The sequence below is a fragment of the Trichomycterus rosablanca genome, chromosome 22 (assembly GCF_030014385.1).
Source record: "Trichomycterus rosablanca isolate fTriRos1 chromosome 22, fTriRos1.hap1, whole genome shotgun sequence".
In the NCBI taxonomy this organism is placed as follows: domain Eukaryota; kingdom Metazoa; phylum Chordata; class Actinopteri; order Siluriformes; family Trichomycteridae; genus Trichomycterus; species Trichomycterus rosablanca.
Genome location: NC_086009.1, coordinates 12,129,133 through 12,144,735, shown reverse-complemented (window position 1 = coordinate 12,144,735; position 15,603 = coordinate 12,129,133). Strand labels below are relative to the sequence as shown.

General features: G+C 36.8%; 1 protein-coding gene across 1 annotated transcript in view; it reads right to left on the bottom strand.

The window, feature by feature from the left end:
* baiap2l2a (BAR/IMD domain containing adaptor protein 2 like 2a) overlaps positions 1-15,603 on the bottom strand; it is a 33,188-nt gene extending 17,585 nt beyond the window's left edge. The window contains exons 1-9 of the mRNA XM_062984769.1: positions 15,550-15,603; positions 13,955-14,030; positions 9,881-9,967; positions 7,415-7,476; positions 4,290-4,361; positions 4,113-4,193; positions 3,645-3,776; positions 3,370-3,471; positions 3,232-3,280 (exon numbers count right to left, since the gene is read on the bottom strand). Coding sequence (XP_062840839.1) covers positions 3,232-3,280; positions 3,370-3,471; positions 3,645-3,776; positions 4,113-4,193; positions 4,290-4,361; positions 7,415-7,476; positions 9,881-9,967; positions 13,955-14,030; positions 15,550-15,603 — 715 coding nt within the window. The remainder of the gene's footprint in view (positions 1-3,231; positions 3,281-3,369; positions 3,472-3,644; positions 3,777-4,112; positions 4,194-4,289; positions 4,362-7,414; positions 7,477-9,880; positions 9,968-13,954; positions 14,031-15,549) is intronic.

The window sequence follows — 15,603 nt, the reverse complement described above, 5'->3', positions numbered from 1 at the left end:
AAGCTTGAAATATATGAAGTTACATGGGACCATGGAATGCATTAACAGGTTTCCCGTACATCCTAATGGGAAAGAATATCTTGAAACTCAACACCTTTTAAACTCAACGCCACTACCAGAACCAACTGACGTTGAGTTTCAAGTTAACACTTTAATTTTTATTGTTGCATCAGTGTGATTTTCTTGCTAAAGTTTTTTATCTTGTTTGCCTGTGTGTGATGTCTGTGTCAGTAAATTGTTTTGGCTTGTTCATATCAGTCATTGTTCAACATAGATTTAAGACAGAAGAAATCATTCAAATTACAGAATTACAGAAAAGTACGTTACTCAAGTAAGAGAATGGCTATAAAAATACTTACTAAAATGTCCATATCTACTGTTATAGATAGACAATAAAAATTTTCTATCATGTGGAACTGTGACAAACTTGCCTGGATGAGGACCAAAGTTTGCAATCACACACAGTGTAAAGGATAGTAATAGAGGCAAAAAATGTCCAAGAAAATTTTGGGGTCACAAAGTCTTCAAAACTACTGTCAGACGCCATCTATATGCCAACAGATTATTTGGAAGGCTTGCCATCTATCCACAAATAGATGTGGTAAAACTGGTTATGCATTACTGGAAGTTTCAGTGGGGTCAAAAAGTATTTAGTCAGCCACTGATTGTGCAGGTTCTCCTACTTAGAAAGATGAGAGAGGTCTGTAATTTTCATCATAGGTACACTTCAACTATGAGAGACAAAATGAGAAAAAAAAATCCAGGAAATCACATTGTAGGATTTTTAAAGATTTTATTTGTAAATTATGGTGGAAAATAAGTATTTGGTCAATAACAAAAGTTCAACTCAATACTTTGTAACATAACCTTTGTTGGCAATGACAGAGGTCAAACGTTTCCTGTAAGTCTTCACCAGGTTTGCACACACTGTAGCTGGTATTTTGGCCCATTCCTCCATGCAGATCTCCTCTAGAGCAGTGATGTTTTGGGGCTGTCACTGGGCAACACGGACTCCACAAATTTTCTATGGGGTTGAGGTCTGGAGACTGGCTAGGCCACTCCAGGACCTTGAAATGCTTTTTACAGAGCCACTCCTTCGTTGCCTGAGCGGTGTGTTTGGGATCATTGTCATGCTGGAAGACCCAGCCACGTTCCATCTTCAATGCTCTCACTGATGGAAGGAGGTTTTGGCTTAAAATCTCACGATACATGGCCCCGTTCATTCTTCCCTTAACACGGATCAGTCGTCCTGTCCCCTTTGCAGAAAAACAGTCCCAAAGCATGATGTTTTCACCCCCATGCTTCATAGTAGGTATGGTGTGCAACTCAGCATTCTTCTTCCTCCAAACACGACGAGATGAGTTTTTACCAAAAAGTTCCATTTTGGTTTCATCTGACCACATGATATTCTCCCAATCCTCTTCTGGATCATCCATATGCTCTCTGGCAAACTTCAGACGGGCCTGGACATGTACTGGCTTAAGCAGGGGGACACGCCTGGCACTGCAGGATTTGAGTCCCTCTCGGCGTAGTGTGTTACTGATGGTAGCCTTTGTTACTTTGGTCCCAGCTCTCTGCAGGTCATTCATCAGGTCCCTCCATGTAGTTCTGGGATTTTTGCTCACCGTTCTCATGATCATTTTGACCCCACGGGATCGAGGGAGATTATCAATGGTCTTGTATGTCTTCCATTTTCTTACAATTGCTCCCACAGTTGATTTATTCACACCAACCTGCTTGCCTATTGTAGATTCACTCTTCCCAGCCTGGTGCAGGTCTACAGTTTTCTTCCTGGTGTCCTTCAACAGCTCTTTGGTCTTGGCCATGGTTGACTGTTTGAGACTGTGGACAGGTGTCTTTTATACAGATAACGAGGTCAAACAGGTGCCATTAATACAGGTAACGAGTGGAGGACAGAAGAGCTTCTTAAAGAAGAAGTTACAGGTCTGTGAGAGCCAGAAATCTTGCTTGTTTGTTATTGACCAAATACTTATTTTCCACCATAATTTACAAATAAATTCTTTAAAAATCCTACAATGTAATTTCTTGGATTTTTTTTTCTCATTTTGTCTCTCATAGTTGAAGTGTACCTATGATGAAAATTACAGACCTCTCTCATCTTTCTAAGTAGGAGAACCTGCACAATCAGTGGCTGACTAAATACTTTTTGGCCCCACTGTATACAGTGGTACCTTAAAACTCAGTGTCCAATGTTTTTGGGAGTAGTGTTGAGTTTAAAAGGCGTTGAGTTTCAAGGTATTTTTCCCATAAGGATGAATGGGAAACCTGTTAATGCGTTCCATGGTCGCGTGGAACTGCATATATTTTAGGCTAATGTAAAATTGACACTTCTACACTGAAAAAAACACAGATATAAACAAATAATAATAATAATAATAATAATACAACTGAAATACAATTGAAAACAGATAAAATTAAATTAATAAAAGTAAATAAATAAAACCTGCACTTTACCTTTACATCTTTGTAGTTTTCTTACGCTTCTTAATCGTGCAGATGCTTGATCTTGGAATACCGTATTCCGTTCAGAAAAGGCTCATTCACATGAGAAGTGGCACAATCATTTTTTGTGCTGACTGTGTAGTTATTTCCTATGGAGTGTGCCGGTGCACAAAGCTTAACGTGACTTATTGTACTAAAACAACAAGCGAGGAATTTCATTAGTGGCGAGAACTTATAAGCAGTAATAATTAAGACAGGCTGATTCAAGCCTGACATTAAGTCACGTTAAGCCTTTTATAATTTATTATTTTTTAACTATAAGTGTTTTAGACTCTCCCGGAAAAGCTGATTCTCACAATTTCTCAGAACCTCGAGCTATAACAGAAGTTTAAAAGTGTAACAGGAGAAATTCCAGCTAAACACAGATACATGTGGAAGCTTTCAGAGTGAATTTGACGGTTATTCCACACAAATACAGATTTGTCTCATATTTACACTTTGATAAGGTTTTACTGCACCGCTCAAGCCAAGCGCTGAACAAAGTGGCTGTTCATTGTTTATTTGAAATTAAATAATTAAATACATTTTAAAAAGCTGAACACATTGAGTGTAAATTAAATGTGGAGTTTAAGGGTACACATTTCTCGATGAAGGGCACTGAGTTTCAAAGATTTTGAGTTTAGGGGACGTTGAGTTACAAGGTACCAGTGTAGATAGATACTGTATACGTAGATACAGATTTGTGTTAATGTTATGGCGTCCTCTTACCTCTAGATGGCACTCTGTCTGGAGGCTTCTCTGCCAGATGGTTAGCAACCTGATAAAGAGTGGTTCAATTATTAACACTAAAATCGTTTTAACTCTCCATCTGTGTACATTTATTGCCATTGCCGTTGTAAAACTTACCATGGTGTCTTCCATTCCGGATAGTGTGTGTGGAGAAAATGTCCTTGTTTGATTTACTTGTTCTCTCCAACTTGCTGCTCTCTGCTGCAGAGTGGTTCCTGTCTTCAGTGGCAAAAGCAATCTCATTAATAAAGAACAGAACTTGTTTTTTGCTAATGACAAACAACAAGGTAAAAACATGGGATACAGCCTATTAGAACAAAAGCACTTTGTGGTTCTGCTTTGTGTTGAAATAAAACTACACAGAGGATAATGTTATGAAGGTAAAAGTTTACCTTGTTCATAAGATATACAATAGACTGAGTGAGTCCACAGTGTTTCTCGGCCAGAAAGCGATACCTCCTCTCCTGTTCTTTCAGGGCCTCTTTTTGGCTTTCCCTTAGGAACAGTAAATGTTCACTTCCATCCTAAACAAATCAACAGTTAGCATCTTCCTGTAGTTAAGCGCATATGACAACCACCACATTAATATTACTAAATTAAAATCTATATAATCTCGATAATCAATCTCAGGACACCTAATGACAGGAGGTTTAAGGAAACCAAATTAAAAAGGAGAAAAACATCTAAGCACAAGAAGAAAATGGCTCATAACAGACAGTGTAAAATATGAGGTTTAAACCCAGTTTAAAACCTGCAGCCAGGTAGGTGTGTAGATGTGATACCAGTAAGCACATCCCTAATTGTTACAAAACATCAGAAGATTTTGAAATGCAGAACTGTAGATTTTCCAGTAGGCTCACCTGTGAACCCCCTCTCATTAGCTGATGCTTTAAGACCTTTGCCTGGTTTCTCACCTCCATCTCATAGCGCCTTTTGCTGCTCTGAAGAAAAGACGCACTAGTATCAACAAGTGAACTCTATTGTGTAAAATCCCTGATATTCTAATATTTGTCAGTGCATGTGTAACCGTTACTGACTGATATGTATTCTTCGTCCAGTCTAATATTACTTTCCATTTCCAGAAGGACTTCATTATGAAACCAGCGAAACTGGAAAAGACATATAATACAAGACAAAGACATATATGTACATTTATAATTCTGTGTACAAAGGAAACATCAGGAGAAGTAAAAAATCAGCACATAATGCAACAGAACAATAGTGTAAAAGAAAAATGTTAATTTACACTAGAAGTATTAACACAATCAGTTACTTCTTAGAAAATGTAGATATGATTCGGGCATTTTGCTAGTAGTCATATTCCAAGAATACTGCTACAATAGAATGTAGGATGTGAACATGGTGTACATGATAAGTGCGTCAATTGCATTGTGTGACGTCCAAAACCCAGTTCTAGCTGATTTATACCAGCTCCTGTGTTAACTGTGGGATCTTCCACTGTCCTGGAAGAAGGTCACTGACAACAGTATAAAAAGATGTCTAATTTATTAATTGTTATTGCATCCACAGAGCCTCTGTGTAAGACTATCTCTGTGATCCTTCTCTCCAGACAAGATTAAAACTTTTCTACTCACAATCCAGTCTTTGAGGTATTTTATTTAGGGTTTTTCTACCACAATAGAAGTGGAATAGAACAAAAGAGAACAAAAGCAGAGTAGAAGAAATAACAAGAGAAATCGCATCTTGATTCCCACTCTTGACAACTATATAAATAGTGTTTCTACTACCTACTATTTGGGTCTTTAGGCTTCTTAATGGCTTATAAATTCATCTATCTTGTTGCTTGCTGTCCTTTTCCCTTTTTACCATCCAAGCATAATTGTGTTGCATTATTTTGTTCCTTTTAATGTGTCCAAAAAAGAGAGCCCCAGTTTGGTTATCTAGACTCAGATGAGAGGTTAGTTTTGATTTGCTCAAGGCTTCATTTGTTTGTCTTCTTTGCTGTCCAAGTTACTATCAAAAGTCTTCACCAGCTTCAAAGTTTGAAGGCATCAATTCTTCATGTTATGTTTTTTTATTGGTTTTTTTTTCTCATACATATAAAATTAAAGAGAAGACCATAGTTTGGACAGTTCTGACCCTTGTTTGAAAGCTATTTTCTAGTTCCTTCATTTTTTGTTATGCCAAGTGCCAGTTCATGTCGTATTTCCTGACTGCTGGATCTTTTATTGTTAAAAATCCATCCAAGTAGTGAAAACCTTTCCATCAGTGGTAAAATTAGTGTTTTTTCTGATGTCATGACTTTTCCCTTTTTCATAGTAAGCAGAATAGCCATCTTTTCACTCTTTTTGTTCTTTTACTTTACTTATAGGAGCTTTCAAGTATTTTTACTTGTCTGATTTGAGTGTTATGTCTTCCAAATATTCTAGGTCATTGATGTTTCTTTAACCAATTTTAATTACTCACCAGTCCTGTATCAGAATGCACCACTATCTAATTCCTTTGCCAATGTTTGTCTGTTTGTCTTAATAAATGTGTCTCATTGACCAGAACAATATTCTGGTAGAACATTCTCATTAAGGATATTCCATGATATTGTGTGGTCAACATAGTCAAAAGCTTTGATATAATTAATGAAGCATATGATCTTTAGCCTCATTCTTGAATTAATTGGCTTTTGCTATAATGATACAGTAATATACAATTCTAAATCAGATTTAATTATATTTAATTATATTATGCAATGTAGAGCAAGAAATGTGCAAATCCCGTCCAATCTTTCTGTGAGTAACATTGTTTTTAAACTGCATTTGTAAATACTGCTTTAGTTCCAAATTATAATTACAATCACCTGTTGACATTATCTGTTTAAGATCACATTATTTCATAATTACTAGCTGTGTTGCAGGCCTGAAATGCAGGAATGGAGGTATATTAACAAATGAAATGAAGTTGGCAATGCAGGCACAACATGAAATGTCAGGTTCATACTGTCTGCAATAAAATAAAAGTCAAAGTGCATTTTCCATAATGTCCCAACTTTCTGGGACAACTTTCTGATTTGGGGTTTTATAATCCATTGTACATCTGTGATAACACCTCATGTTCCTCTACCGTTACTAAACACTGCCCGCACACCCAGCTCTAGTCTGCAATGAATAGACCTTAGCATCATTTAACTAACAGGATATGAGTAAGATTGTACATTCATTTCCACATTACTTGTCCTCTTTCTTTGATATTGGGATATAACCTGACCTCTTTCAATCTGCTAGCCACTGAGTGGTTCTCCAGATACAGAATAATTCACAAGCAGAAAAAAAACAATGTTGAAGCAAAACAAAATACTAGCAGAGGCAAGATAGAACATGAAAAAAACAGAATAGAATAGATGCAGAAGAAGAGAAAACAAACACATTAGAGACACAAACACATGCAGAATATAAGATAAAAAGAAGATACAAGACAATGGAACAATGAAGCAGAATAGAAGGAGGCAGAACAGAAAATAACAAAAATCTTCCTATCATCAGGACATAGTTTACTCCTTGATAGTGAACTAATAAATGCAATTAATGTTCAGTCTCTGGCATCTGTAAGCCTGTGTATATTGAAAGGGACGAATAGTATCACGTACAGTACATAAAAGAGATAAAAGTTGAGTCCATGTGTCTCGGTACAAACACGTGCTTAGCCAGCTATAGCTGTCATAAGGTTTGTTTGTTTGTTTGTTTGTTCATTAGAATTTTAATGTCATGTTTTACACTTTGATTTGATGACATTCATGACAGGACTCATTACTCATTACACAAGACAGGACTCATTACACAAGATTCATCAGTTCACATGTTTAATATCAAATACAGTCATGGACAATTTTGTATCTCCAATTCACCTCACTTGCATGTTGCACGCAGACACAGGGAGAACATGCAAACTCCACACAGAAAGGACCCGGACCACTCCACCTAGGGATCGAACCCAGGACCTTCTTGCTGTGAGGCGACAGTGCTACCCACCGAGCCACCATGCCACCGCTGTCATGAGGTAAGATACACTTACAGTAGCTTATAGATCATTGATGATATACATGGGCATTGACAATTACACATTAAAAGAAATTATGATTAAAAACGGTGAATGAAAGCACTAAAAAGATAATCAAGTAATAATAATAATAATCAAGAAAAAAATTACATACCACCCCTTCTAGTTCACTGGTGAGTCTTCTCTGACTCTTAGAAATCTGAATTAATACATCACCTGTCAAAACATACACGGGTCAAAGACGAGACGTAACTTTTTAGTGTCCCCACTTGATAAATAATATACAATTATATTAATATAAGTGGATATACCTTCAATCTACTCCATTTGTACATGTTTACTGAAACTTAAAGTAATTGTTACAGAAAATGTATGATTTTTGAAAAAATAACCCTTGAAACCCCCAAAATGTCATTCAGTGCAACGGTCCCCCTACCTCTTTAAGTAATAAAACATTAAGAAAAAACTAATTAATCTTAAGTAAAACTTAAAATTTACTGCTTTGGCATAATTGTACAAATGTCATGTGTGACATATTAAATAATATTCAATCAGATGTGTTTTTTAATATTAATAATATTCAGGACACTTTCAGTTCCCATTTTCCCAATCTTCAGTTGTCATTCAGTACAACGTTAATAAAAAGCCTTATTTTAATATTTGATCAAGTTACTGCAGTCATGTGGCCAATTATAACAACAAAAGAAGACACCTGGGGACCCTTCAGCACACACAAAGGTCAATGCATTTTAACATTATTTGATAAAATGTCTTTTTACTGACAAAACTGAGTGTCATTCAGTACAACACAGAAAACTTAATATTACGGTTACTCTTGTAAACAAACAAGGTTATTAACATTTAAATGTGAATATGTGTAGAAATGTCTTTGAGTTAAGGTCAATGTTAGCTTTGGCTAACCACTGGGATAACTGTAAAATGTGCTAAAGTAAAATTTCTGTCATTCAGTACAACAACAGTCATTCAGCGCAACAGAATTTCGCTTGTTGCACTAAATTGACAATGACATTGTTATACTGACTTTTTAATGTTTCAAAATTATTTTTTAAAGCAAAATTGAAACAGAAATTCCTTTGTGTGGCCAAATCCACCTGATGAAATTTACTACCTTAAGTCTGATGTCAAAATCATAATCGCAGAACTAAAGCCATGTACAGCAAGAACCTCAAGGTTAACAACAAAAGTGACTTTTGTAAAATGTGTACTTGAAGTAAAATGTGACTTCAAATGGTTTTCACTGCTGAATGAATTTACTGCAGCAACTTTTTCACGTGTTATGACACAAATTCCACACTTCCACACTGTTCTTGTGTCTGAATATATTGAATATATGAATATATTGAAATGCTTTAACAGCAACCATTTTTTCATGCTATGACAGGACTTCAAATGATCTTATGTTACATCACTTTTATGCAAGTTTCTTGTTTTATTTCAGAATAAAGTTTACGTTTTTGATTGCCTTACTTTTTTCATGATGTAGTTTGTTTGTTTGTTTATTAGGATTTTAACATCATGTTTTACACTTTCGGTTACATTCATGACAGGAAACGGTACTTTATCTTCACACAAGGTTCATTAGCTTTATCAAACACAGTCATGGACAATTTAGTGTGTCCAATTCACCTCACTTGCATGTTTTTGGACTGTGGGAGGAAACCGGAGCTCCCGGAGTAAACCCACGTAGACACGGGGAGAACATGCAAACTCATGATGTAGTAATATTATAACACATACTTGCCACTGGTGTGGCATAATTTCATTCTACTACTGTTACTATAATCAATAAAGAACTTAAAAACAAATTAAGTCATGAATATTCTGATGTAACAGGATAATTTGAAGTATGTCATTCAGTGCAGCATAAAATCATCATACAGTGCAACAAAAACATTCATTCAAATCATACATTTGCTTAAAATAACTGTAATAAGTAATTATTATATATTTTTTCATGTGAATGCAAAAGAATCCAGGCCTGCGTCATAGAAAACGGAGTTTGATTGGGTTTCAAATAGAATAGAATGTGTAGCAAAAACGTCTTGTATACAAATAAACAAAATCCCAAACAATGCACAGAAAATTTAAAACAGAGTAAGTACAGTTTCTTCTGAGGTTTTAAATATTTTGTAAGAGATATACTAAACTTATAAATTTGAAATGGCTAAGATTGTTCCTTGTGTGTGTATTTTTTCATAAATTACTCGTTGCACTGAATGACATTTTTGTGCCCTTGTTGTGTGTCAACAACACTAAAACTATCAAATAAGCAAAATGCTGAGAAAAAAAATACATATTTACATAGGTCACACATTTAAATGAAACAATATTAAATGAAAAAATTATACAATTTAACCATTAAATTTTTTTGGTACTTGGAACACCCTATTCGTCTTTCACCCACACATGTTGTGCAACTGTTTATAATCAAGGCCCAGTATTTACATTCGTTAATGTGAGATACATTATCTACCCAGAAACCAAAAATGATTGTCCTGCAATGCAAACTAGGCATCGCAGAGGGACGCTGAACCCCATTCTACAGCCACCGTGTTACAAATACAAAAGTAATCTTGAATTTAAAGTAAGAAGTCCTTACCAAGAAAATGAGATGACATAGTCTGCATGGCCTGTTCACCCATCTTACCAAGAGCACTGAAGTAGGCTTCACTGGTCTCAGCTAGAGCTACAACATTCATAAAACGTGCTATTAGAATTCATTATTACACACTTTTTGTAAAAGAAAAAAGTATCAGCGCCCAGGTGGTGCAGCAGGATATTCCGCTAGCACACCAACACCGAGTTTTTGAACTCCTTGGTTCGAAACTCGGTGTTGCCACCAGTCGACTAAGCGCCATCTAGCGGGCATAATTGGCAGTGCCTGCAGCAGATACTATCTGGCCACTGTATCTGCAGGGTGGGGGCCGGACTATGTGTGGGTGGGTGGGTCTTCATACGCTGTGTAAGGACTCTGATTGGCGGAAGAGACGCCTGTGCAGAATGCAGGGGCGAGAAGAGGAGGACACGGTGTACAGTGACGTGCTCTTCTTGGATGCAATCTGGTATCTCTCAGCAGCGGAAGACAAAACATTAAGTGCACTAACTTGGGAGGAAATGGGAGAATGTAATGTACAAACCTAATGTAATGTAATGTTTCCATTACTGTTCATGACTTCTTTCAATGATTTAGCAACACATCACTAGGAAATGTGAAGGAACAAAAAGCATAGTCATGAAATCAGTGACCTTTAACATTGTAGCCTTTTTAGCAAGCCAGTTTGTCTAAAACCCAATTTCAATAAGAGTTGGGACATTTTGTAAAATACAATAAAAACAAAAATCTGTTATTTGAAAATTCTATTATTCATTTAATCTTAATTCTAATTACTATAAACAAATGTATAATTTGAAGTTTTGGGACAGTGGCATGTTTACTGCATTACCTTTTCTATTAACTATACTTTGTAATCAATTGGAAAATGATTATACTAATTGTAGCAGTTTTTTCTCAAAGTCTGGGCACAAGTCGGGGCAGTAGCACACACTGGACAGTACACCAATCCATCACAGAGCCTTAGTTATTCCTCTTCTTCAGACATAGACAATAATGTCTGTCTGTAGATGCCCGACTTGCTGGTAGCACAACTGAGTATTTAAACTTAAGCACCCTAAGCCTTTAGTAAATCTTTTATACAGACCCAGTTATGGTACTTGCACATGTTACCAATTTCTTACCATCTTATTGTGCAATGTTTCAAAATGTAATGACTTTTCACTCTTGTTTTGCCCCTATCCCAACTTTTTTGGGTGTTAAGATATTATATTCAAAATTTGGTTTATCTATGCAAAATTTCAAGTTGGTCAGGCAAAATTTTGGAACTCATTTATTTTTACACAACTGCCTAGAAACATCTTAGTAACCAGCCCCTATATTCTACTACCTAGCAACAACTTGGGGAATCACCTAGCAACATCTTAGCAACTACCTAGTAACAACTTAGCAACCTCTTCATACACCTTGGCAACTGCCTAGCAGCACCTTAGCAATCACTTAGCAACACATAGCATGTTAGCAATTACCCTGTTACCATAGCAACCACCTAGCCAGACCGTAGCAACCACTTGGCATCATCTAAGTAGCTGCCAGGCAACAGTCCAAAATCGCATACTTCCATAGTAAACAGTACGCAAAAGCAGTATGCGAGACCGGTTAGTATGTCTGAATACATAGTATGCATTAAAAAGTACGCAAAAAGTACCCTAATGACCTACTGCCTAAGCAGCCATTTTTGAGTATGCAAACGATGCACACTTACAATAATCTATCCCATAATGCAACTGGAGCGGCAAAGGTGTTCGTAGCGAGGAAGAAAGATGGCAGAAAGCGGAGTAAGACAAACAGTAAATATGTTATGATTTAGTACGACCCTGAATAACGTTATGAGTAGCTTTATGGAGAACAACAAAACTAATTTTGTACGATTTTAAAATTGTTATAGCTGTGGCAATGAGACGTCATGCATCACGTGACGTTGGTAAGATTGCGGACGTAGTACGTAGAGGTTGCGTGCATACTGCACACTAGCGTACTGAAAGAGAGTACTGCTCTACCAGTCAAGCAGTGTATACTTCCTTGACTAGTACGTACTATTTAAGTATGTGATTTCGGACGCAGCCAAAAACCTGTGACCACAGCAAGAGTTTAGTTATATATTAGCACCTGCTAAAAAAATCTTACATCCTACGAGTACACCTCGACAACCACTAACAACACATAAGCATTTGCCGAACTATTGCCAAAGTATTCACAACCCTCTCCAAATACATGATTGCACACACACAATCATATACAGTATCTCACCAAAAGTATTTATCCCCCACCACACTCTACCACTGCTGAGCTGCAATCACTTCTGCAACACCATTCATTCTTTAAAACGTTTGTTCTGTTAATGACATTATAGCTTGTACACAGCTACTGGATACCTGCATTTGTTCACCTGGCACGCCCTTTGTTTTCCCCTTTTTTGTCCCATTCACTCACATTATTTTTTTTTTGAAAGGCAGAATCAACTGTACTGTACTTGTGCTTGACGGATAGCTTGCACAAACACAGACACAACCTGCCTGAACAAATGTATTTGCACCTCCACCAACTATGCTGGCACACACACAGTCATCTGCCTGAGCAAAAGTATTTGCACCTCCCACCAACTGTGTTCTTGCACAGACACAGTCACCTGCCTGAGCAAAAGTATGCACACCCCTCACCAACTATATGGTTACACACCCACACAATAACCTGTTAGTGCAAAAGTATATGCACTACCATCAACTAGATGCTTACACACAGTCACCTGCCTGGACAAAAGTATTCACACCATCGCAAGAAGCGGGCTTGCACACACACACAATCACATATCTAAACAAAATTATTCATACCCCTCCCCGAGCAACCACCTAGAACACAATAACTACCACACACCAACACCAGAGCAACAACCTTAAACACCTTACCAATCACTAGCAACAGCTACGCAGCAACCAAGTAGCTACACCAAAGCAACTGCATAACTACACCTTATCAATCAAGCTGTTACCACAGCAACTGCCTAGGAACACCATAGCAACTATCTTGGAATCCCACTACCCACCTAGCAACACTTTAGAAAACACCTAGCTAACACCTCAGCACTGCCCGATATACCTGAACATCCACCTAGCAACAGCTTAGCCACCTCTGTACACCTGGAAACTGCATAGTATATAAAACACATTATAAAACGGATAGTTCCGGTCCTAAAATCTGATTGGCTGAGCCGCATTCGAAGCCGTTGTAAAATCCATGATAAACACACACCTATGACCACCTCACATCATTCCATATTAATATGCCACTGAAAAGAAAAAGTGAATGTTACGTTCGCCCTCATGTTGCCTAGCAACACTGTTAACGAACTACCTGGGGTCACGGAAGAATGCTTTTTGTAAGTGTTTTTGTAAATAAAAACATTTATAAATTGAACATTGTTGTATTTTATTATATTTTATGTTGACCGCCATTTTATAAAAGCCATAAGCCACTCGAGACTGTGCGTTACTGCTATAATTTTATCAAAACAACCTTCCCCGTGATAAAATCTCAGTAACGCACGGTCTCTCGTGGCTTATTGCTTTAATAAAACTGTACTATAGGCATCTAACATTAATGTTTTATAATATGTTAATCTTAACTAATGTTTTGATGATGTTGCTAAATCTCCCAAAAATCAGTTGAGCAGTCTTTTTGACTGAAGTTACTGCTAATAGTGCCCCAATGCCGTAAGCTACTTCTCTTGTTTAAAATCAAGGTTGGCTGGGTCTGGGCAGTAATTTTATACATTCCACAAACCAGGTAGTATACTTATTACTTGTAGTATATTAATTACAGTGCAGTATGTAGTACACTGTCTAAAACCATCTGCATTCATTTGTCTCCTGTCTGTGGGTCTATGCAGAAACATTATACAATATTTGTCTGTGATACACCTGGCCTTGTTTCTTTTTTAACTTATCAAGGAAACTAAAGTCATTTTTCTTTTTTTATTTTGTCTTAAACATTTGTTTTCAACCTTTAGTCTTTCAGACACTTTTTATTTGATTACCAGTTTACCACTTGTTCAAATTTTGTTACCTTGAAAAGCTTGGATGTAGTTAGTCCCCAGTGCCACAAGCCTCTGCATACCTGGGTTGAACTGGTCCATTAGACTCTGAAGAAACATTAAAAAATGAAATAAAAATGTATATTTACAAGGGTTCTTCAAAAAGTTTCCGCACTTTTTAAAAACTCTTTTTTGTTAAGAATTTCAAAAACAAATAACATCACTTTTTTACAGTCATTTTGCAATGCATTTTTCCCACCGTCATACCAACTTGTTAATGCTATCAGCACAAATTTTTTTTGGTTATTTAATTATTTAATTACAAATTAAATAATATAAAAAATTATTTAATTTTTTGCTGCTGCATTACGATGGAACTAAAGAATTGGGCACAAACTCTGCCAGCTACTCGGTCCACTAACAACCCAAATGATTAATGGAGAACCAGACAGAGCAACCCAGCAAACTGGTAGCAGCAAATAACACAAGAAAGCTAACACTCAACCAATAGACAAAATTCAAGAACAGACCAATGCTTCTGCTACAGCACAGAAATGCCACTAGTGTTTACAAGTGTTCTGCTATATTAGTGCTTATTAACTACTAACATACATAATCATTAAATATATAAATAAGTAATACTGTAAATACTGTATATATTATAGTAAATGAATAACACATTTGTTCTGATAGCAAAGCTGAGATTCAAACTTGAGAGCTCAAGAACTTAGCTCTGGTGGGCTAGTGGGTTTTACCGCCACACCATGCAGGTGCCTTCTGCCATCAAAATAAAAAAGAAAACAGTTTTATGCGTTTAAGTAATTTTAAAGTGCACTTTTAAACTGGTTCACCCAGGTGTCACAAGTTTGTTTGTTTGTTTGTTTATTAGGATTTTAACGTCATGTTTTACACTTTGGTTACATTCATGACAGAAACGGTAGTTACTCATTACACAAGGTTCTTCAGTTCACAAGGTTATATCGAACACAGTCTTGGACAATTTAGTGTCTCCAATTCACCTCACTTGCATGTTTTTGGACTGTGGGAGGAAACCGGAGCACCCGGAGAAAACCCACGCAGACACGGGGAGAACATGCAAACCACACAGAAAGGACCCAGACCACCCCACCTGGGGATCGAACCCAGGACCTTCTTGCTGTGAGGCGACAGTGCTACCTACTTAGCCACCGTACCGCCCTGTCACGCCCTGCTTTGAACTACACTTTCTTTTAATCTTTGCCTCTACCCACATGCTAGCCAGCATGGGTACAGCAGGAGGGCACGTTACAGGCATATTATGAAACATGATCTAGTTAGAAAGAGACACCCAGTAACTACTTGCTGCTAAGTAACTATAGAGATACTGTTGAGATACTATTGCCATGGTAACTACTGAGTAATAACAACATAGATAATCATTAAATATGTAATAAAAATTTATTATAGTACATGCATAACACAGTTGTTCTTGTCAAAACACCTGTCTACTCTTTCTGCCATGATATTTTTAACAAACCATTTTATAAGTAGACATTCCCAAATACATTACATAAATACAAAGCAGCTCTTAAAACTAAATATAAAACCTGTGTGTATGAATTGTCAGCCATAAAAATTTCATACTTACCATGTATATACCCAATGTTGAGCGATGTAGCTGTTCAGTGTTTAGCCCAGACAT